This window comes from Antechinus flavipes, chromosome 1 (genome assembly GCF_016432865.1).
Source record: "Antechinus flavipes isolate AdamAnt ecotype Samford, QLD, Australia chromosome 1, AdamAnt_v2, whole genome shotgun sequence".
In the NCBI taxonomy this organism is placed as follows: Eukaryota; Metazoa; Chordata; class Mammalia; order Dasyuromorphia; family Dasyuridae; genus Antechinus; species Antechinus flavipes.
The window spans coordinates 494,278,802-494,301,823 of record NC_067398.1 but is presented as its reverse complement, the minus strand read 5'-3'; the positions used below and the strand labels follow the sequence as shown (position 1 = coordinate 494,301,823).

General features: G+C 33.8%; 1 protein-coding gene across 1 annotated transcript in view; it reads left to right on the top strand.

Moving 5' to 3' along the window:
* TTC39C (tetratricopeptide repeat domain 39C) overlaps positions 1–23,022 on the top strand; it is a 110,257-nt gene that overhangs the window by 34,058 nt on the left and 53,177 nt on the right. Inside the window, exons 3-5 of the mRNA XM_051970334.1 lie at positions 1,544–1,672; positions 12,491–12,605; positions 19,716–20,064. Of these exons, the coding sequence (XP_051826294.1) occupies positions 1,544–1,672; positions 12,491–12,605; positions 19,716–20,064 (593 nt within the window). The remainder of the gene's footprint in view (positions 1–1,543; positions 1,673–12,490; positions 12,606–19,715; positions 20,065–23,022) is intronic.

Below are 23,022 nucleotides of genomic sequence, written 5' to 3'. Positions count from 1 at the left end.
CATTTAATCCTCATAACAAACCTGGAATGTAGATGATATTATTATTCCCATTTTATAGATAAGGAAACTGAGGGAAATGAAATTAAATGACTTGCCCAGAACCTCACAGCCAGTAAGTATCTGAGGCCTGATTTTTAACTCAGGTCTTCCTGACTACAGGCCCTACACAGCATCTGTTGCACCACCTAGCTGCCCCAGTTAACATTAGCATTAATTCCTTATTATTAGTAAAATGAGATGCAGAAAATAAGATGGTCAGTGTTACAACTTTGGCCACAAAAGGAATATAGCTGAATAAAAAAATCATTAGATATTGGGACTCAGAGAACTTTGGTTTTTCTGGCCTTTTTTTTCTGCCTCTACCCACTTACTAGCCATGTGATTTTAGCCAAAATACTTACTCTCTTAGCTTTTTTGTGTAAAATGGATATGCTTACCCTTTCTACCTCACACAATTCTGGTAAAGGTTAATGAAGATGGGTAGTGGTTGGGGGTTTTGTTGTTGCTACTGTTGTTGTCTTAAGTTCTAAAGGATGTAAATGGGATTAGAAATAATGATGGTATTAATAAAGACAATGTTGCATTTTCTTCCTGCCACTACCTGGAACTAGTTGAGCAGATAACATGACTGGAAGCTAGGTATCATTTTTCATATGAAAAATGAGACCTAGCTTCCAGTCATATATATATATATATATATATATTTTTTTTTTACTAAGGATAGCATAATTTTTGGAGTTTTCAATAAGATTACTGTATTAGTAACCATCTAAAATGATTGTTGTTTGAAAAGACTCTTCAGGTTTGAATTAGATGAGTTCTGAGACCATGTATGGTTCTGATACTTTAAGATTTATGATTATAATGGTGTAGTAGAAAATTCACAGGCTCAAGTCCATAGAACTGGATTTTGGTCTCAGTTCTTTAGCTAAATAGATGTGGCCTCAAATGAGTCACGTGCTAGTTCTCTCACCTTTAAAATGGGGAAATTAACTGGATGATCAACAGCGAACATTTTTTGAGTCTGTTCTTAAAGAATCATACTTTGTATAAGTATAAAGAATTGATATTTTGTATTTGTTCCACTTGAATTTCTGAGCAGGCAGAACTGATTTAGAACTGAGAACCTAGAGTGAAAGCTGCTACTGTGGGTATGCTAATCAAAAAGTAAAAGGTCTTTATTACTTTTTTAAAATAGCAAAGACACTCTAATTTAATGTAGTAAAGATTGTTTCAGTCAGTAAGTACATATATATTTATTACTTTAAATTTTTATTTACAGATGTCATATGGTAGCTTTTTATATTAGATTTAATGGGTAACAAATTGAATGAAAGTTAAATTCTGATTCTGGAAAATTTAAAGCCTTTATTAATTATTTTTCTTTTGTAAGAACTAACTAATTGAAGGAGAATAACTTTTCTTTTTCTTTTTGGGGCTACTGGAACTTTGTGTAAATCTCTGTTTTTCTGTCAAAATTTTGATGTAATAAACTGTCTTAGACATTTCATGATTCAAATTTTCATATTTTTATTTTTGGAAGAATGCCATGATGACATTTGAGGAAGAAAAAATGCAATTGGCATGTGATGACTTAAAAACAACAGAAAAACTATGTGAAAGTGAAGAAGCTGGGGTTATTGAAACAATCAAGAATAAGATCAAGAAGAATGTAAGTCTATCATCATTTAAATGGTGAATTTTGCACATTTGGAAAGATTGCTACTTGGTTCTGACATTAATTACTACTATGCCATGATTTTGGCAGTTAGAACACAAATTTGATATTATTAAAAGAATAAGAAACTAATTTACATATTTATCAACTGGAAGCATTTTCTAATTAATGGAATACTTAAAAGGTACTACTTTATTCAGCATATTGTATTCAGTAATGATTCTGGAAATGCATAGTGATGATTTGGCATAAGAAGGAAGCTTCATATTTAGAGGTAATTGTTCCACTTCTACAGTTTTCTGAATAACCCCTAAATATCCTTCTACCAATCTTATGATTAGTTCCTAAGAACAGGTAAATATTTCATGTAATCAGCAATTTGGCATTTATGTATTTGGAAATTAGGGGTGGGAGAGATGGGAAGATTTGATATTAATTTTTCTCTCCTGAATATATTTTTAATATTTGAATGTTCTTTATTCTCCAGTTGTTGTCCTTCAAGATACACTTAAAGAATATCTTGGACTAATTTTTTTTTTTTTTTTTTTTTTTTTGCTGAGGCAATTGGGGTTAAGTGACTTGCCCAGGGTAACACAGCTAGGATGTGTTAAGTGTCTGATTTGAACTCAGGTCCTCCTGACTTCAGGGCCGGCACTCTATCCACTGCACCATCTAGTTGCCCTTGACTAATGTTAAATAAATAAAACCTTTTCCTATCCACTATTGCTCCTAAGATTTCATTTAGTAGATAATTTATAGTTTCAAGTGCATAAAGAAGAATATAGGAAAACATTGCCAGAATTTTTTCAGCCCATTTGTATTAGTGTATTTAACAACAAAACAAAACAAACTACTACCTACTATCATTTAAGCACTAATATGACTGCTTCAGCACGCATCAATAATGTGGTCATAACATGGTTCTTGTGTTCTTTTTTTAAAAGATGTGTGTGTGTGTGTGTGTGTGTGTGTGTGTGTGTGAACTGTAGTAATTTATAAATTTTTCCAGTAGTATTTCTTCAACATCTATTTGGATTCTTTTAAAAGAAGTCTCATTTATTTTCTAATTTCAAATATAATGATTTGCACATAATAGGTATTAATATTTGTTGAATTGAATTTTCAGCATGCACTTTTCATTTTTTATTGTATTTTAAATGTATTTCTTGCTTATAAGTTGAAGTATTAACATATTTTTAAAAAGATATTTTGGAATCCTTAGTTTATAATACTAAATTTCATTTAGCCTTTGCCCTAAAACTACATTCCAGAAATATTTGAAAAACATTTTCACTGTATATTTCTGTGAAAAGTTTGGAAATGTTATGACAGTACTTGTCGATGTTAATTAATCATAGTAGTTAAAATCTAAAAATGATCTATGGATACTTTGAAACTCTTTCGTTCCTTTTTCTTTTTGCATAGAATTTTTAAAAGTTTATTTTCAATTAGTCTAAAGTTAATGGTAATTTTTACCATAATCATGATGTTTTTCAATATTTATTTCTGTAACTACTAGATAAGCTTTATTTCATTTTCTTAGAATGGCTTTTATAGGGTCCAATGAGAAAAATCATTAAATGAAGACAACTCACAGGTTGGCCACTATAGTTTTATGCTTTCTTAGCAATATGTAAAATCTTTTTATTATATTCATTATGTTAAGCCCATGACAAATATTAGTCAAATTCACTCCTATTATTATTCACTTCAGTATTTTTATCTAAGTTTAGAGCATTGAGTTATTTTTCTCTAAGTAAGTTAAAATTTTTTTTAAATAGTCCCCTCTGACATTAATTTTTTTTTCTAACTTAAATCCTCTATTCTTATAGTTTCAAACACAACTTACTCTAATAAAGAGTTTCTTAACCTGTCTATGAACCTGCTGTTTAAAAGTATTTTGATAATGGTTTCTCATTATAATTGGTTTCTTTTGTAATCTTGTATATTTTATTTTATGTATTTAAAAATATCATTCTGAAGACTCCATGATCTGTAGATTTCATTAGTTTGCAAAAGTGTCCATAATACAAAAGGTAAATAACGCTAATGAGCTAGAGTTGTTGAGAAATGTTGGTTTTTTTTTTTTTTTTTTTTTTTTTTTTAGTAAATAACTCTAATGAATTAGAGTTGTTGAGAAATGTTGGTGGTTTGTTGTTTCTTTCTTTTTTTCCTTAAGTGATAGAATCCAAGGAGATTGTAGAAGAAATTAAAAAGCTTTGTGGCCAAGATTTTGCCTCTTTTGAAAAAAAAAAAAAAGAAAAGAATGGCTGTGACCATGAAATTATTTTTAAAAACCACACCAGATTGCCAGTTAGTACATTTGAGCACAGAAGAGATAAACATCAAAATGAAATTGCCCTCATTGCTGTGAATGAAGCTTATTTTCACTTAGTTTTCCTTGTATTCCTTCTGTGTTCTCTTTATAGATATAAAAGTATTCTATATCTTTGGATAGATATTCTATAGTCTTCCCAATACATAGGATAGAAATCAGTTAGTTTTTAATTTTGTGACTTTAGTTGGTACTTCAGTTTTCTTACCTTACTCACAAAATTGTTATTTCATTGGTATGGGGTACTTCTAATACCTTTGCAGGTTTCAATCCTTACATGCCTTCACTGATGGCTTGAAGTGGTGTGATAAAAAAAAAATTGTTATATGGCAGTTGAGCCTTGCCAGACTTAGCTAATAGGTTGGTTCACTGCTAATAAACACTTTAGATCAAGATTCTTAACCTGGGATTCATAAAGTTGTATTTTTAAATATTTTGATAAATAAGATTGTTTATTCTCTCAAGGAGAGAAATAGAATTTGGAACTGAAAACTTAAAAAAAAAATTTTAAAAAACCTGTTTTTACTTGTAATTGAGAAGAAATATTTTTAAATAAAAATATTTTTAAATGTTTTGATAAGTGATTTGATATAATTTGTAAACTTTTGAATTTTATTTATGTATTTTAGAACATGATACATAAAGGTTTAGGCTTGACAAGGTCTAGATTTAGGGAACCAAAATGAGATTAGAGTTTCTGGTGATCAGGGAGTTAAATGATAAGGTCTATTGGCAGGTTCGGAGTTCAGGGAACCAAAAGGAGAGATTTGGCTCCCCTGCACCCCCTTGGGATTGGGCATAAGGATAGGGAGTTTTGGGGAACTCCCTTCTGGTGGCACAGAGATTCTCTGTAAAGGAATTTACAGACCCCAAAACCTAGATTGATAAAAGAAGTTTAATTATAGGAATTGGGGAGTAAGGTTAGAAATCCTGACAAAGAGGCATAAAGTCTCATTGGGGAAATAGGTAGGGTAAAGAGAGGGTGGCACTGGAAAAGAATAGTCCAGTGGGAATAGGCCCTTGGCATAGCAAGCATGGCATAGCTGGCATGTTTAGAACCTCTGCAAAAAGAGGATTTTAGATTGGCTCTTTTTAAATAGGAGCTTTGGCTACAAACTGAAGGGAACTCATGGGTGGAGTTTTACAATCTGGATTTCAGCTTGAGCTGAATTTGAATAGGATTCAATGAGTTTTAGGACTAACTGACCTCATCTAGATAACAGAATGAAACTGTTTGTCCCTTAGGTGGGGTCCCTCACTGAGGCAGAGTTGAAGGAGATTTTCTCCTTCAAGGATTTTTAAAGTTTCAGGATCCCTTCTTCAGGCTGTGTAAATAGAATCTTTGCAACATGATACAATAAATAGTTGGGTTTTGCTAGGCTAACTCTTAACACTTCACTCCCCACCAATGCCATAATGAAGCATAAGCGTGGATTTTATTTCTATATCTATACAAAAAATGATACGTTTTATATAGCTTTAAAAGCCAAGTTTACTTGACACATTGGAGGACAGGTGTTAGTTACTCTTTAATTCAAAAATATATTGCCTACCATATTCAAAACACTGTGAATGTTGATGAGGGGATATAAAAGTAAAATGAAAATAGCTCCTGCTCAAGGAACTTAGGTCCTATATCAACAAAATATTGACTAGGAAAACTTGAAACTTTGATATTTATAATTTCACCAATTCCTTGATGTCTATACTCCTTTCTGTGTAATTCTTATTTATATTTTCTGTAAATTTTCCATAATGGAAAGCCACATAGCATCACTTGGACAGTAATTCAAGAGATGGGCTTTTATTGCTGCAAATAGAGTTCATTGTGGAATTATATAATCATATAAAATTACTTGGTAATTTCTCAAATATAATCTATTCCAAATTCCTTTACATAGTTCTGAGGTTCAGCTCATTGTCCTATATCATATTTCCAAAATATGTATCACAGAATCACAAAATCTCCCAATTGGAAAAGACTCTGTCACCCAGCTTACTTGCTAAATTAGTAGCATTCCTAATAGTTATAATACTCTTGACTTGAAGGCTTCTAATGAGGGAGAAACTTGTTGCCCCTCAAGATTGTCTATTCAGCTTTTTAGGAATTCTTTCCCCTTATATAACAACATCTGCTTTTGTATAACTTCAGTACACTTATTCCTTCTGTTTTCAGGGATCTTTCTTCTCCTCACCAGTCATTCAAGTACTTAATTCATTTGTAATCAACAGATATATTTATGACTTACAATACAAGAATGCTAGATACCAAGAATATATAAACACAAAAACCCCAGACAGAGACTATCCTCAAGGAACATGCATTTTGTGTACCAAGCTTGGCACTGCATACTGCAGCAGTATTCAGGAATTCCATTCCTAGTGCTATCCTGTTTCGCAAATATTTCTGAAAAATCCTTTTCCAGCAGTGCCATTGTTCATGGAATTAGTATCACAATAGGTATTTGTGTATGAGGGGGAACATAGCCATCATACCCCTGGACTCAGCATTTCTTTACACTTAATTTCTTTTAGGTTCTTCATCTTATTACCTGAAAACAAACATAATTTCCATTTTCCTCATAATTTTTGTTGACTTTTTTTGAATATTCCTCAAACTGTCAGTGTTTTTCCTAAAATTCAACAGGCTGAACTAAAATCAGTATTCTTTATATACTCTCACCAGGCAGACTACAGATGATTTTTTCTCCCTTTAGCCGTCCATCAAAACTCCTTCATCTCTTTTATATGATGATAATTATGTAGCCATACTTTCCCTGTCCTTATTTGTTCAGTTGATTTTTTTTTTGATCCAGAGTATACTCTTTAAATTTATTCAAATTTATTAAGTAGATACTATGTGCAAAGCAATATGATAGGTTCTAATGATAGAAAGATAAAAATAAATTGATAACTCTTTATTCTCAAAGGGTTTATATTCTGCTGGGTCTATATAACAGCTACATTGTATGCATGAAAATGTAACTCATTGAGAAGAGAGAAAGCGCTAGCAGCTGGGGCATCAGAGAAAACTTTGCAGAGGTAGGAGCACTTCATCTAGGCCTAGTAAGTTAGTAAATAAGACAGACTAGAATTTTGAAAGACCCAAATGAAGAGGTAATACATAGCAAAGAGGGGATAGTTTGAATGATTACATGGAGACAGGAGATGAAACAATAAATTGGGTGAACAGTTAGTCGTCTAGTTTTTCTGAAATGTAGAAAACATGCAGGACAGTAGCGATATAAGCGATACTAAGAAAGTTTAGATAGAGCTAGACTGTATAAATTGATAGAATGCTAGATAGAGTACAGAGTCTGAAGTGAGCCTCTCCTATTCAATTGCTTATCATCCTCCACTCTTCCTTCTCTCTTACTCTTGATATCTAAATCACTGTTAAATAAATCTAATCAGTTCTACCTACACAGCATCTCTTTCACAGATTCTTTTATTTCCATTCACATCTCTTGCCTACACTACCATAATAGTCTCCTAATGAGTCTTTCTGTTTTTAGTGTCTCTCCTACCTAATCCATGCCATAAATCTCACTAAAACCTGATCTCAGACCCTTATTATCTGTGTGACCCTGGACAAGTTTTTTCATCCAATTTGCCTTAGTTTCCTCATCTGTAAAATGAGTTGGAGAAGGAAATGGCAAGCCTTTATTGTATCTGTATCTCTCTCTCTCTCTCTCTTTTTTGGCTGAGGCAATTGGGTCATACAGCTAAGAAGTGTTAAATGTCTGAAGTCAGGTGTCCTGACTTCAGGGCTGGTGTTCTAGCCACTGTGCCACCTAGCTGCCCTGCCTTTGTTGTATCTTTACTGAGAAAACCCCAAATGGAATCATGAAAAATCAAACACGACTGAAAAAGATTATTTGAAACATTAAATGCCAATCTAGACAGTCTATATTTTATCCTAGAGGTAGCAGAGAACTGTTAAAATTTTTTGGTTGGGGAAAGTGACATTGTCATATCTGTGGATTAAAAAGAATGTTTTATCGAGACACTGATGCATTGTTGGATACTAAAGAAGAGAAAGGGATCTGTATGTGCCAAAATGTTTGTGGCAGCCCTGTTTGTAGTGGTCAGAAATTGGAAAATGAATGGATGCCCATCAATTGGAGAATGGTTGGGTAAATTGTGGTATATGAATGTTATGGAATATTATTGTTCTGTAAGGAATGACCAGCAGGATGAATACAGAGAGGCTTGGAGAGACTTACATGAACTGATGCTAAGTAAAATGAGCAGAACCAGGAGATCATTATACACTTCAACAATGATACTGTATGAGGATGTATTCTGATGGAAATGGATTTCTTTGACAAAGAGAAGATCTAATTCAGTTCCAATTGATCAATGAGGGACAGAAGCAGCTACACCCAAAGAAAGAACATTGGGAAATGAATGTAAACTGTTTGCATTTTTGTTTTTCTTCCCACATTATTTCTACCTTTTGTATCTAGGATATACTGTGACATATTTAACATGTATAGGACTGCTTGCTATCTGGGGGAGGGGATGGAGGGAGGGAGGGGAAAAAATCAGAACAGAAGTGAGTTCAAGGCATAATGTTGTAAAAAAAATTACCCTGGCAAGGGTTCTGCAATAAAAAATTATTAAAAAAAAAAAAGAATGTTTTAGTGAGATTTATGGCATGGATTAGGTAGGAGAGACACTAAAAACAGAAAGACTCATTAGGAGACTATTATGGTAGTGTAGGCAAGAGATGTGAATGGAAATAAAAGAATCTGTGAAAGAGATGCTGTGTAGGTAGAGCTGATTAGATTTATTTAATAGTGATTTAGATATCAAGAGTAAGAGAGAAGGAAGAGTAGAGGATGATAAGCAATTGAATAGGAGAATGCTAGTAACCTCACTACAAACAAGGAGGTCTGGAGAAAGTGAATGTGTGGGGAGGAGAATATGAGTTTACTTTTTGACATGCTCAGCTTGAGGTCCTAGGGGGAGGTGTCCAGAAAACATTAAAAAAAAGCAAGAATAGAACCTAGGATTTAGCACAGGATCACCATGATGTAGAGAAATAAATAAAAGCATGGCCCAGGGTAGCACTTGGGGATGGGAATGGGATGATAATTTAGCAAAGACCAAAGAAATATTAATCATAAAGGTAGAAGAACCCCATAAAGAGCAGTATCAAAGGGAAGAGAGGATTTCCAGGGTTAGATGGTGTTCAATGGTATAAAAAAATTGCACAGGTTTTGAACTGAAAAAAAATATCAAATTTAACAGTTGAAATTATTGGTAATCTTTGAAAGAGCTGTTATTTCTATTAAATTTCACTTTGTTCAATTCTGTGGCTCATTTGTGGATCAAAGTTTGAATTTATGTAGTGTTTCACAGTTTTACTAGTTCTGTGAAACTAGAAAATATAAGTATTTTTATCCCCATTTTATAGATATAAATACTGAGGTCCAGAAGTTGTGACTTGCCCAAAATCACATTACTAGTCATTGAAAGAGTCAAGACTTGTACTCAGGCCATCTGATTCCAAGTTTAGCACTCTTTCCATTATGCTAGTTTTCAGTAGTGCGGCAGCTTGATGATTGTTGAATGAAGGTCAGTCCTTAAGAATAGCAACAGTTTAATGTTTTCAGACAGTTTAAGAATTATGTGATTTTTAGTACTTTGTACCATAGAAATCTAAGAGTGCTACAGTATTTTTTCTCCATTTCATGAGTTGATATAGCCAAAAAAAAAAAATTGTCATCTACCTAGTGACTAGTCTTCTAATAATAAGCCTTACTTAGCCATGATTCTGAGAACCATCTAGGCTGATGTTCACAAGCTTTTTCAGTATCATAAACTTGCTGCAACCTGCACTTCTGAACTCTTCTGGTAGAAACTCAGGCCAACACCACAACCAAATGAATCATCAGGATAAGATTATTTTTTATGGAGAAGCTAATCTCTGCCTTTTAAAATTTGGTGTCTGATCACTAACTTTTATTTTGGTTAGAGAGAGACTCCTCACATCCTGTCTTATGATATCTATGAAACCACAGAGAGAAGAAAATTTGCCCATCAGACTATTAGTAGGAATTAGTAACAATTTTTTTTTTTTCATATTAGAAGATGGGTGACAACAGTAAGAGGAGACCATTACCTCCATTTTTGTTTTATCACAAGCATTTTTTGAGGGGTGCTGGGCAAAACTCAGATGTCTGCAGAGGGTTTTTTGGGAGAGTTGGTGTTTCTGTTTTGTTTTAGTTTACAAAACAGCTTGTTAAAAATTGAGTTTGTTTTTATTTTGTGGCCACTGATGGATTCCCAAGTCCTTTTCTTTTGCTTTCCTTGAACAGTCAGTATGGTTAAAGATATGGGGCAGTCACTCTGAAAAAATGAAATTGAATCTAAAGCTTGAGGTTCTTCCAAATGGGCTCTTTCTTTCATTTAGACAAAAAGCCCCCTATGCTGAATCTTAGTGAGGGGGGAGAATCCAGTAATATTTTTGATAGTAGTTCGGAGAACCTGTTAATTAAAGAAATAAAAAAGAGAGTTACTGGTAGAATCACTGGAAATAAAAGGACAAGAAGGGAATATTAGTCACACCAGCTATTTTCATCATTAAGTCCTATTCCTCATGTAAATACTTTAGGAATCATTCATAAATGCTTATATCTGATTTATCCATGTTAGTTAGATTTACATTTTATAAGGGAAGCTTTAATTTTCCATATTTAGTTGCAAACTGTAGACCACATCTTATTTTCATCCTTAGAAAATAATATCTGTCCTCCCACACTACTCCCAGGCATGTTTGCTGTGAAAGGAAGACTGATGAAAGGCACAGTGGATAGAGCATGGGGGCTTGAAGTCAGGGAGAATCAAGACCCAGTATAGCCTAGATACTTAGTTGGGTACTTCATTTAAACTTTGTTTGCCTTAATTTTCTTTTCTGTGAAAGTGGGATAATAATAGCATCTTTCTCAAAGGCTTGTTGGTAGGATCAAATGAGATGATATTCCTAAAGCTCTTAATGCAGTGCCTGGTGCCTGGTGCTTTAGAAATCCCACTTCTTATTACTATTATTATTATAATCACTAATATATAGTGCTTTCAAGTTCATGTAGTCCTATTATATAATACTCTAAGGTTTGTAAAATCCTTAATGCATATCATTTGATCTTTACAACAACCTGGAGAGAAAGATGCTATTATTATTTCCATTTTACAGATGAAGAAACTGAGAACAATTAAATGACTTGCTTATATTTACACAAATTTTAAGTGTCTAAGCATTTGAACTCAATTCTTTCTGACTACAGTTTCATCACTCTTTCTACGAAACTATTTAGCTACTCTCTACCCAATGACACTTATAATTTCTTTCAGTTTTAGTAAATCTGCCCAGAGCTTATGTTGCATTGGCAGAGCCTTCAAAAACACCAGCTCCTTCTACTCTGCATCATGATGAGTAGACTCCATGGTAGGACTTTGTGGAGGGGGAAGAATTTTTAAATGGAAAATCATGAAATATTTCAGATATTTCTAGGATTGGATGTGGCACGAATAAAATAAATTTAATTTTAAAATTTCAAAATGTTCTATAGTAAAGTTATCTTTTTTCACTTTTAAGAAAATGCTTTTATGATATAGAGCAAAGTTGTAGGTGCTCCTTTCCCTCTTACACATCTTCCTAAAAATACATAGTGGGGAGAGGGGAGAGCGTTGTTTCAACTAAGCGTACATTTCTCTTTATGAGTTTTCCGGAACTTATTTTTAAGGCGTGTGTGTGTGTGTGTGTGTGTGTGTGTGTGTGTGTGTGAAATCAATTATCCAATAGATTCCTAGATATTTTTACCCTGATTGCTCATACTCTCTAACCTCTTAGCTACCATAAGCCAGGTTACTATAGGATTATAAGCTGATTTTTAATATAAACCTAAAGGATGGCAAATATTTCAAATTAACTTTTAGATTCTTTATATTAATTTGTAACATCACTTTGCTCTATTCGCTTTGCATAAAGAAGAATTGACTGTTTAACTAAAAGATAAAAAAACTGAAACCTGCATTAAGATAATCAAAGAAGAGAGAGAAGAAGCAATCACTTTCCCCTTCTTTAAGTGGTGGGAGACTTTGGGTTTGGTACACTTGAAAAAGTAACAAAAAGCAAACATATCAGTAAAAATTTATTCTTATAAACAAAGTAAAGAAAGATTTGCAGACTTAAAATTTACTTTTAGTTATATGTTTTAAGATCCTTTTAATTTTATAAATTTGACTAGATATTCTATAGACAACACTCTTAAAATACCAAGTCATGTCAATGAAGCTATATATAAAACATTGTTAAATTATGACATACTTTTGAGAAATTATGTTTCATAATTCTAATTTTGGAATTGTTTCATTCAATGAAGAGATATCTCAAAACCAGTAGTGCATAGGATTACTAATTTTATGTTTTATCATGACATCTCCTTTCCTTTTTTGCATTACTCAAACAGGTTGATGCCCGAAAATCTGCACCATCTATGGTTGATCGTCTTCAGAGGCAAATAATTATAGCAGACTGTCAGGTTTACTTGGCTGTACTTTCTTTTGTGAAACAAGAGTTGTCAGGTAATGTTGAACATTTTTAATGCTTTATTCCATTTTAGTGGGTAAATTATCAGTAGGACTGTTTTTAGAAGGTCTTCTATTTCAGCTCTGAAAATATATGATACTAGATGCTTCTTATTACTTACTGCTTAAAAAGGTAAACCAAATGCACAAAAACAAATACTTGGCAAAACAGGAATAGTAGCTGTTTATGTCTCTGTTTCATCCTCTTGTCTCAGCAGTATTTAGACAGTCACTTCATATTCGTTATAAAAGTGGAGATGACCATTGTCTTCTATTTTATATTTCCTTCCTTTGTGGAACCAATGTGATGTGATGAACCTTAAAGTGAGAAATTACTAGCTCTATCTTTAGGATACAGATTTTGAAGGCTGAAAAAAGACATTACTAATAATCTAGTTTCCATAAATGAAAAACATGTTTATCTTCCTTTTTAAAAAAGGAAACGTGTTTCTTTTTTTGTTTAGTCATAGAAAATTCTATGCATTCTTTAATCATCCAATAGTATCTTATTTTCTAACCAGAAAGTAATATCCAAATTTAATAAAATAAATTGCTTTTTTTAGATATTCATTGTCAAGGGATTGTCCAGTCCTACTAGTAAAAGCCTATCCGATAAAAAGGCTAAAACTCTTTGGAAAAAAAACCAAAAATCTAAAACAAAATTTTATTTTAAAATTGTGAAGGATATTTTGTTATTTAGTTGAGATAAAAACTTTTCTTATCATACAATGTTCTGAAGTCATTTTTGTTATTTGAAAAATCTAAGGGTTATAACTGGATCAAGTTACTTGTGGTAGATCTTTTTATTTTCCTTATCTCATTCTCTTCCAGTGACTTACTGGCATGAACATTGAATGTTCTGGTGAAGGGTCTACAAATCAAAAGATATAGATTCTGGACCATGCTGCAAAAAGGGATTAGTACAATAATTTTAAAAAGTTAATCATTTTCTTTTACCCATTATAGTGCACCAGAAATGAAAGAAAAATAGTTTTTTTGGAATTCTTTGTTGAAACACAGCACACTAAAATCTGGTTCTGTAGAGATCTCTTATTAAGATTGTAAGCCTTCCTTATTTTTCCTTTTGATACTTAAAAGTCTTTTGGAAAGAAAGCTTATTTTATAGACAGAAGTTGAAACATGAGTTAATTATTTTGTCAATCCTGTTTTTTTTTTTTTCCAGGATGAGTTCATTTGAGTTATATTTAGTCTTTGCTGTTTTGACAATGTACCTACCTGGTTCTTTCTGCGGCTAAACAACTTTGTGTGGATGTTGAAATGAAATTGTGACAAACATGACGTTCTCAGATTCCAACAAAAATAGCTTTCTGCTGAGTGGCTTCACATATATTTCAAAGCAGCAATATGCAAAATAGAAATGTGCTTAACTTGCCTTGCAGTAGCTCACTGAGCTACCATTTTATTTTCTTCTGTGTTGATTTTGCGTTTTGGGATTTTTTTTCTAGGTGTTTTTTGAATGGACATTTTTCCTATGAGAAGTAGTCCTCCTGGGCATGAAAGTATTCAGGTGTTTGTTGTAGGTGTTCCTCTCTTCTCTCTGGAGGGACGTGCAAGCTAGGGAGGTGTGGAAACAAGTTCCCAGCCTTCCTGGATAAGGTGGCTTGGCCACCAGGCAAGGAGATGAGCGGTAGGTAGTGGGATTAGCGGATCATCTGATCAGAATAGTAGTAATATTCACTCACATTTTTGTACATTATATTTAAAAAAAAAACATTTTTATGACAATCTTGTGGGGTTATAGAGAAGTGGTGTGTTAATCATTATCCTTATTGCCCAAGATCACACAGCTTAGTTGTTTTTGTTTATTTTTGTTATTTTTCATCCAGGAGAGGTGGAACTATAAATACAAAATAGAAATATAAAACCTGGTGACCTGTGAGTGAGCACTTTACATCCAGAGTTGCCATCACTTCTTTACAGTGCCTTATCTCTTGCAGAAGGAGTCAGTCTTCAGGGCATGAAAATGGTTATGGAATATGGAGTGTAGAGAAGGTTTCACAACTTGGAGTGAAATAGTTAGAAGACCCAAGCCTCACCTGAGGGGGTGGGGGTGGAGCATGGGTATGAGGTGGGTGTAGCCTGAGAAGGCTGGACTGGACTGGTTCCCACATGGAAGAATAGAGAGGATAGGGTTCCAGAACTGAAAAGGGAGGCTTATGGTAATTATGTGAGGACAGAAGCTAAGGGCCCCTAATCCCTTAGACAGCCCTCCTTTGCATTATACCATGCAGGAACAAACTAATTCTCTCCTAGTGTTGGGTCTTGAACAGGAATGGGGGATCCATGGTAGGGATTGGTTCTAGAGCAACTGTTGGCCAAGGGACATTGAAGACTATAGGAAAGGCAGTTTGCCACCAACTTGCCAGAAAACCAGTTCATCTGCTTGTTCTGCAATGTAGGTGGAGAGCATTTGGAGGAAGACTTATGTTACTTTTACTGTGGTAGGTATATTAGGACACATGTAAATAATATTTGTAGTATAGGCAACTAGATGGCTTTCTGGAGGCAGAAAGACTTGAGTTTGAAACAGACACTTAGCTGTGTGACCCTGGGCAAGTCACTTAATCTCTCCCACCCTCAGTTTCCTCATCTGTAAAATGGGGGTAATAATAGTATCTTCCTCACAGAGTTGTTTATCTTGAATGAGGTAACATATGTAAAGTGCTTTACAAAACCTTAGACTACCATATAAATACTAATTATATTATTAATGAATCAATAAGCCTTAATATTAAGTGCCTATTTTATTAAGTGCCAAGAACTATGCTAAGGACTGAAGTTGTTATTATTAATAATAGTGGTAACAATAGTATATCTATTTACCAATGAAAATGTATCCTGCTCCTTCCTTCCCCTCCCCATTTTACTCAATCACCATAAAACTTTACTTTTGGGAAATGTCAGTATATCTTGATATGTTCATTTAACAATTAAACCCTCTACTCATTACCATGAACAGATCAAAGCACCAAAGATTCCTTTGTTGGGACAGAGACCCCAGTCCTGCTTCCTAGCTAGCTTGGACCATGACTTTATTCCAACTAGGCAGATTGTCTATGGTTTTCTATTTGTGCCAATGTATCATTTCAATGGTACAGACTTTCAGAAGCTGACAGGCTCATTGATTGTCTGTGACATTTCAGAGGGGCATCTCATCATTAAAACATCTCATCATTAAGAGGTGAGAACAGAATGTGCGTGCGTGTGTGTGTGTGTGTGTGCGTGTGTGTGTGTGTGTGTGTGTAGGAGGGACAGATTATTGGCTTTCCTTCACTGCTGCTGCTTTGTGAGTGTGACATCATTGACTGCATTGCTGCAGACGTCTGGCCTTAGAACTTTTCCTCTCTAAGCTGCAGTACTATTGAGTATGCAATACAAACTGAGCCTGGTCTGAAATTCCCTCAATCTTCATCTGGCTGAGCCTTGCAGTGTTTAGAATTTTTTAGAATCATAATAATGAAACAGTGCAGTATGAAGGTTATTGTACTTAGCCATAACCATAAATAGTAAGAATAAAATGTTCCTTTAAAGGAAAATTATTTTGAATTTCATTGCAATCAGTTCTTTGTCTTCAGTTGCTCACATCTAAATTTAAAGTTCTGTTTGCCAACCTACAGTTGAGAGCAGTAAAATTTATGGAATTTTATTATTTTTTATATACTTTTCAAGGAACAAAGAATTGTGATGTCAGATTCTATAATTTCCATTTCATTTCATTCTTTATTTTAAATTGGACTTAATTTTTTGAAAGAGAGCTCCATGTAATATGCACAATGGGCGAGGTTTCCTTTTATTTGGAAGCTAGGATGATATTTCCCCTGCTCTACCCTTGTCCAGGCTCTCATTATTTCCAGGTGAAATTATTTTTGCAAACCTTCTATCTGACCTCTTTTGTCCTTTTCCATTGTGTCTTTTATACTGTTATGAAAGTCTTTGGCCATAAACATTCTTTTTGTTATGTCCTTCTTCTGTTTAGAGACCAGTATTGGCTTTTTAAAATTGTATTAAAAACACAATAACTCTTCTGCCTGGTTTTCAAAATCCTCCATACTCTGCACCCACCTTTCTATAACCTAATTTTGTGCTATTTTCCAACATGCACTTTAAATTTCTGGGGAACATAATATGTTAGCTTGATAATGTCATTTATTTGCTCCATGAAAGCATGCTACGGAAAATAATATTATAGTGGGGCAAGTGATTCTATCAGAATGGTGAAGATCTTGTCCCCATCAGGTGGCCCTCTAGACTCTCTCTCGCCCATCCTCCAAGCTTTTCAATCTGAAGTCTCATTCCAGGTATGGCATTCATTCCTTAGCAATACTTTCTTCCCCTGAGGCCTCTGTCTCTAATTGGATGTTTCCTCTTAGAACTTCCAGTGAGATAGTATTTGTAAAGTACTTCCCACAGTGCCTGACATATTGCAGGTGCTTAATAAATGATGATTTCTCTTCCCTTCCTTTTCAATTTTAAGGAAGGCATCTAGGCTAATTATAATTCCTTCCTCTACAGGCTGCATTCTAAACTTTTTAGCATTTCCCCTTACCAGGTACCTGTATGTTCCAGTCTCTTGTCACCCTCTCTGCTTTTTCAGCTCCTTTTTAGGTTTTAGGTATTATCTTCCTGCATTAAAATATAAGACTCTTAAGAGTAGAGATTGTTGTTTTTTTTTGTTTTGTTTTGTTTTGTTTTTGCTTATACTTGTATAAGCCCTTAGCATTGTTTGGCACAGAGTAAACACTTAATAAATGCTTATTGATTTAGGCATAGGTGTAGGAATTAGAGCTTTCTTGATAGAGAAAAAGAAGCAGGAACAGCTCAGGAACCTGAAGAGGTTAGAATGGTTTATGTAAGAAGACAGTTATGTCATCATGTTATTGCAAAATAACATTGACTGGGGCAGTGACACAAGTATGCCAGTATACATTGGTAATTTTAGTAATCTAGTGTCAGTTGCATTTATTTATTGTTACTCATTGTTCATTTTTTATTTCATGTGTATTTGTTTCTTCCCAATTGTAAACTCTTGAGAGCACAAAAACTATTCTTTACAACTTCAGTGTTAAATCCAGTTTGCATACTTCTCAGCTAATAGTTGTTTGGCTAACAATTTTAGGTTTTTTATAAATTCTCAGATTCAAACATTTTATTTGTAGCTCATGTTTTTGATGGGTCCCCAGCCTTTGTCCCCAGAATTTTCCCTCCCAAAAGACAGAAAGGGGGGAGATAATGGGTCAGAGCCCAGGGTCTAATCAAAACTGCATAACTAGCCAAGGAATGTGTAGCAATAAGACCTCTTTATTTTTGCTCCATATTTGTCCTCTTCAAAAAACCCATTTTGTTTGACAATACCTTGCTAAAAGGTATCGTGACTCCTCACCTGGATGAAAAGGCTTCCTGAATACTTCCTCTTTCTTTTCTTTTTTTCATAATTTACAACCTTGTAGGCTGTTAGCCTGCTAGTTAAGCCCTAAATTTTCATTATATAAAGCCCTCCTGAACTATTTCTAATTTGCTAGACTTCCTTTGGAAGCTAGCCCATCAATTATGATATAAATAAACTATCTTTTGTGACTTTAAAAGAATCTCTTTGAATTCTTTCAAACTTTGAACCATGATTTTCACATACTTCACTTTAATGTTTTCAAGCATTTTTTAAAATTTCAGATTTATTTGTTATTTGCTAATCTGTGCCACCAATTTTAATTAATCATTTTGATTGTACTTGTGACACTGACATTTTGAGATCTTTGAGTCGCAAAAGTTTTGCATTATTTTGGCCATACTTTTAATTTTTTGTTTCAATTTGGTTTTTTCTTTAAAGAGGGAAAAAAATGAATGCTTTGTGAGCCCATTGAATCCCTTTTTCTGGCATACGATAGTAGTAAGAGAACACTGGACTTAGAATCAAGAGACCTAGGTTTGAATATATCACTTATTTTGTAACCATGGACAAGTCATTGGGTCTTAGTTTTCCTCCTCTACAAAATGGAAATTATAATACTTGGCATTGTATGCTTCACAGTGTTGTAAACCTTAAAGTGCTGTATAAAATTGAGGTATTTTTTTGAAATTTTGTTTTGCAAATCTTCATTCATTAATAACTTAATACTTTTAGGCTTGATGTATTGTTTATATTGACCCCTACACGAGACATAATAATCATTGGTTAGTGAACTGATTATCTCCAAGTGAAATACAATCTCAGTTCTCCCAACCATCCTTGGTCACTTGAATTCTTTATAAAAAGTTCCTGGAATTTGAATTGTTTCTTTTCTTGTGCAAAGCATTGATTTCATCCTTCTCCCTGTGTTTCCAAGTGGTCACAAGTCTGTAGTATATATGTGTTTTGCAGATGAGGAAAGTATATACATTTGCTCTGCCACAAATTCCCTATAATTTCCTGATTTTGTGTTGTGGAAGTGATCATATTTGAATTTTTAAAAAGCTAAATTGTTTTTTTAATTTGTTGGTAAAAGCATTATTGGGGAAGGGCCTCTGCCAAAAGCATACCACTAGGTACTGTGATATGTTGTGTACATGTATTTTTTTTTAATTATTGTTGTCTTCTTTGTGACCCATGTTTTGAGCTACATTCTGATAAAGGATGTAGCGAAAAATTGTGGGGGAGCCTTGAAAGTAATAATAGGAGAATGGCTTGTTCCTAATACCCTTGTGTTATTGCACATCCTATATATAAAATAGGGGTTTGTAAAAAAGATACTGTTAATGCAAACTGAAACCCACCCCCCCCCCCCATCAAATTAACTTAGATTGTTCGCCAACAATTTAAGTGATCACATATGGAATTGTGACTGTATTTTAACATTTGAAGTGAAAGACTTTGGGTAGTCATCATATGAAATTTGGAATCTGCTGGATTTTAATATTTAAAATGAAAAATTTTGGATAGTCTTCATATGAAATTTGGAATCCATGCCATTCTGTCTTTTAAAAAATGGCCTGGTTGTCATGTTGGCTGAAAATATGCAATGCTGAAAATTCTCATAACTGTTCTTATATATAGAATATGGTAATTTATATTTAAAAACCTTACTTTTTTTCATTTTTCTCTTTTTTCCTTAGCATATATAAAAGGTGGGTGGATCCTTAGAAAAGCCTGGAAAATCTACAACAAGTGCTATGTAGACATCAATGCCCTTCAGGAACTGTATCAGAAAAAGCTAACTGAAGAGCCTTCAGATGCTGCAAATGATAATCACATTGCTGTGGAAGGGGTGTCAGAGGAATCTCTAAATAGACTGAAAGGGGCTGTTAGCTTTGGATATGGACTATTTCATCTTTGTATATCCATGGTACCCCCAAACCTCCTCAAAATCATCAACTTACTGGGTTTTCCTGGAGACCGGCTACAGGGCCTTTCTTCATTGATGTATGCAAGTGAAAGTAAGGACATGAAGGCTCCTTTAGCTACGTGAGTAGCTATATTGCAATGCTTTAGTAGATATTATAGTGTTGAAAGTAAGTAAACTACAATCAAAAATGAGACTTTAAAGGAAACATCAGGTAAAACAATCGGTTGTTTGATACAATGTGATACCTTATTGAACTTGTCACATCATTGGTGGCTGTTATTCTATTGGAGGGTAATACTGTAAGGTAGACTTTTAGATAGTTAGATCATTTGTTCTCTTAAAATTCCAGTAAGAATTTTAATTGTACTCTAATCTGGTTAAGTGAAGGAATCATAGAATCTGAAAGTTAGAGCTGGAAAAGCGCCATCAAACTAGAGACCAGCCTAGAACAGCCTTGCAATTTACAATTTCAAATGTTTTTTGAAGTTGTGCAAACACTGTGTTTTTGAGATTATCTTCCCTGATTTAGGTTTGAAATTGTGAAAGTTCATTATAAAATTTTATAGGTCTCTAAGAATTCTGTTCTTATAGAGACTTTAAATGTTTGGAAATCTAGTTCTGTGTCATATTAATCAGTAAGTTAGTGCTGTAAGTATGATTGACATTTTACATATCAGTCAAACTCAGCCTATTATTTTGTTCTATCTGTGCAATAATTGGGAACACAAGTGCTGGAACAGTGGGTGGAGAAGCTGCTTTTCTTCAGCTAGAACAAAGGGCTATTAGACAAGTTTCTTAATTCTATAGTAGTCAGCAGTGACATCATAGAAGGTTGTCTTTGGGAATGTCAGTTGACATTAAATAATAATACAAGAGAACTTCTTTCTGGAGTTACACTTTACTCTTTCCTGTCAAATACCTCAAAAAGGGAGTGCTATCAAGGAGACCATTCTAAATTGTTCCTATAAATACAGTGCCTGGTACCTTACAAATGAGTGCTTAATTAATCTTAGCATGCAAAGGAGTTTATACTCTAGTTTAAGATACATGTTTATTTACATGGTGTAGTGAATAGAGTTGGCCAGGAAAATCTGAGTTCAAGGCTTGCCTTTGACATATAACTGTGTGACTACAGGCAAATAACTTATCCTATCCATGTTCTTGGTAACAGGGTGTTATGCTCTTATATCTACATAACTTTCTGAGACTATAACTTGAGAGAAAGGGCTGACCTGCATTGATGAAGAGAGTTTCTACACATGGCAATGCAAATATCTCTTTTTTAAAATCATTTTTCAAAGTACCTACCAATACAGTCTTGTGAAAATAATAGAACATAGTCTTTTATTTACCAAATTTGAGTTGGAAGGATTTTAGCAATCTTCTAGCCCAACCCATATCTGAGAGGATTCCCTGCCATCATTTATCTTACAAGTGGTAATCCTGTCTCTGTATCAGAACCTTCATTGAGGATAAACCTACTGTCTCTAAGGCAGCTTAATCCACTTTTAGATAGTTCAGTTTTTGCTGACACTGAGACTGGATTTTCTTTGTGACTTCCAACTATTGTTTTTGGTTCTTATTTCCAGTCTTAGCTAGGGAGAGTATGATCCCTTTTCCACTTGATAGCACATCAGATGCTTGAATAGAGCTATCCCATCCCTCCAACTTTTTTTTCCTCTGGGTTAACATCTTCAGTTGTTTCTTTGGATTCTTATGGCATGAACTTGATCAAGGCCTTTCAGAATCTCAGTTTTTCTCTTCTCCAGCATGGCAATATCCTTCCTAAACTATAGTGCCCAGAATTGATCACAATATTCTAAATATTACCCAACGATGGCAGAACACAGAGGTATTTTCTTATTTCTGGAAGCTAGGCAGCTCAAACTGGCACTTGTTCTACTCATTATTCATGTGCATTCCATTGATTTTGAAGTTTTAATAAACTTATCCTATCCCATATCTGAATAATCCTTTGTAGTGATTGAATAAATAATCTCATAGCATAAAAACAATTTTTAGGGAGATACTTGTTCTTTTTTATTATTATTATAGTTTTTTATTTGCAAAACATATGCATGGGTAATTTTTCAGCATTGACAATTGCAAAACCTTCTGTTCCAAATTTTCTCTTCCTTCCCCTCATCTCCTCCCCTAGATGGCAGTTAGTCCAATACATGTTAAATATGTTAAAGCGTATGTTAAATACAATATATGTAGACATATTTATACAGTTATCTTGCTGCACAAGAAAAATCAGATCTAGAAAGAAGGTAGAAAAACCTGAGAAAGAAAACAAAAATGCAAGCAAACAACAACAGAAAGAATAGAAATGCTATGTTGTGATCCACACTCATTTCCTATAGTTCTCTCTCTGGGTGTAGATGGCTCTCTTCATCACTGAACAATTGGAACTGGTTTGCATCATCTCATTGTTGAAGAGAGCCGTGATCATCAGAATTGTTCATCATACAATATTGTTGTTGAAATGCATAATGGAGATACTTGTTCTTAAGAGAACAGACTAAAACCTTCTATAATTTTATGGAAAATAAAAAGATTAGTGGATTGGAGTGAGAAGATTTGAATCAAGTCCCAGCCCCACTATTGAATTACATATGTGACCATCAACCTCTCAGTGCTTTGGTTTCTCTATTGCTTCAGTGGGGATACTAATATTTGCACTACCTAATTCTCACTATTGTTGTGAGGAAATTGTAAAATATTATGGAAATATGACTGATTACTGCATGTTCTCATTTACTTACAACTGTCATGCCAGTTATTCATCATTTTTATTTATTCATTTAAACTGGTGATAAAATGATGAAAATTCCTTCTAAGCAATAAAGTAACAGTTCTTTTTAATCTATTCTATAAGTTATAGTGGCTCTATCAGTCTTGATTATTGAATTTTCAAAAGCTGAGTATATTATAATCATCCATTACAATTAATAGCTAGATGTAATTAATGATTAAGTTTTAGAATAGTAAGGAAAAGGTTCTATCTTATTTTTAGATCATTTGTCTACTATAATCCAGTCTGTTGAAATTTCAGACTGTAGCTTGTTATTTTA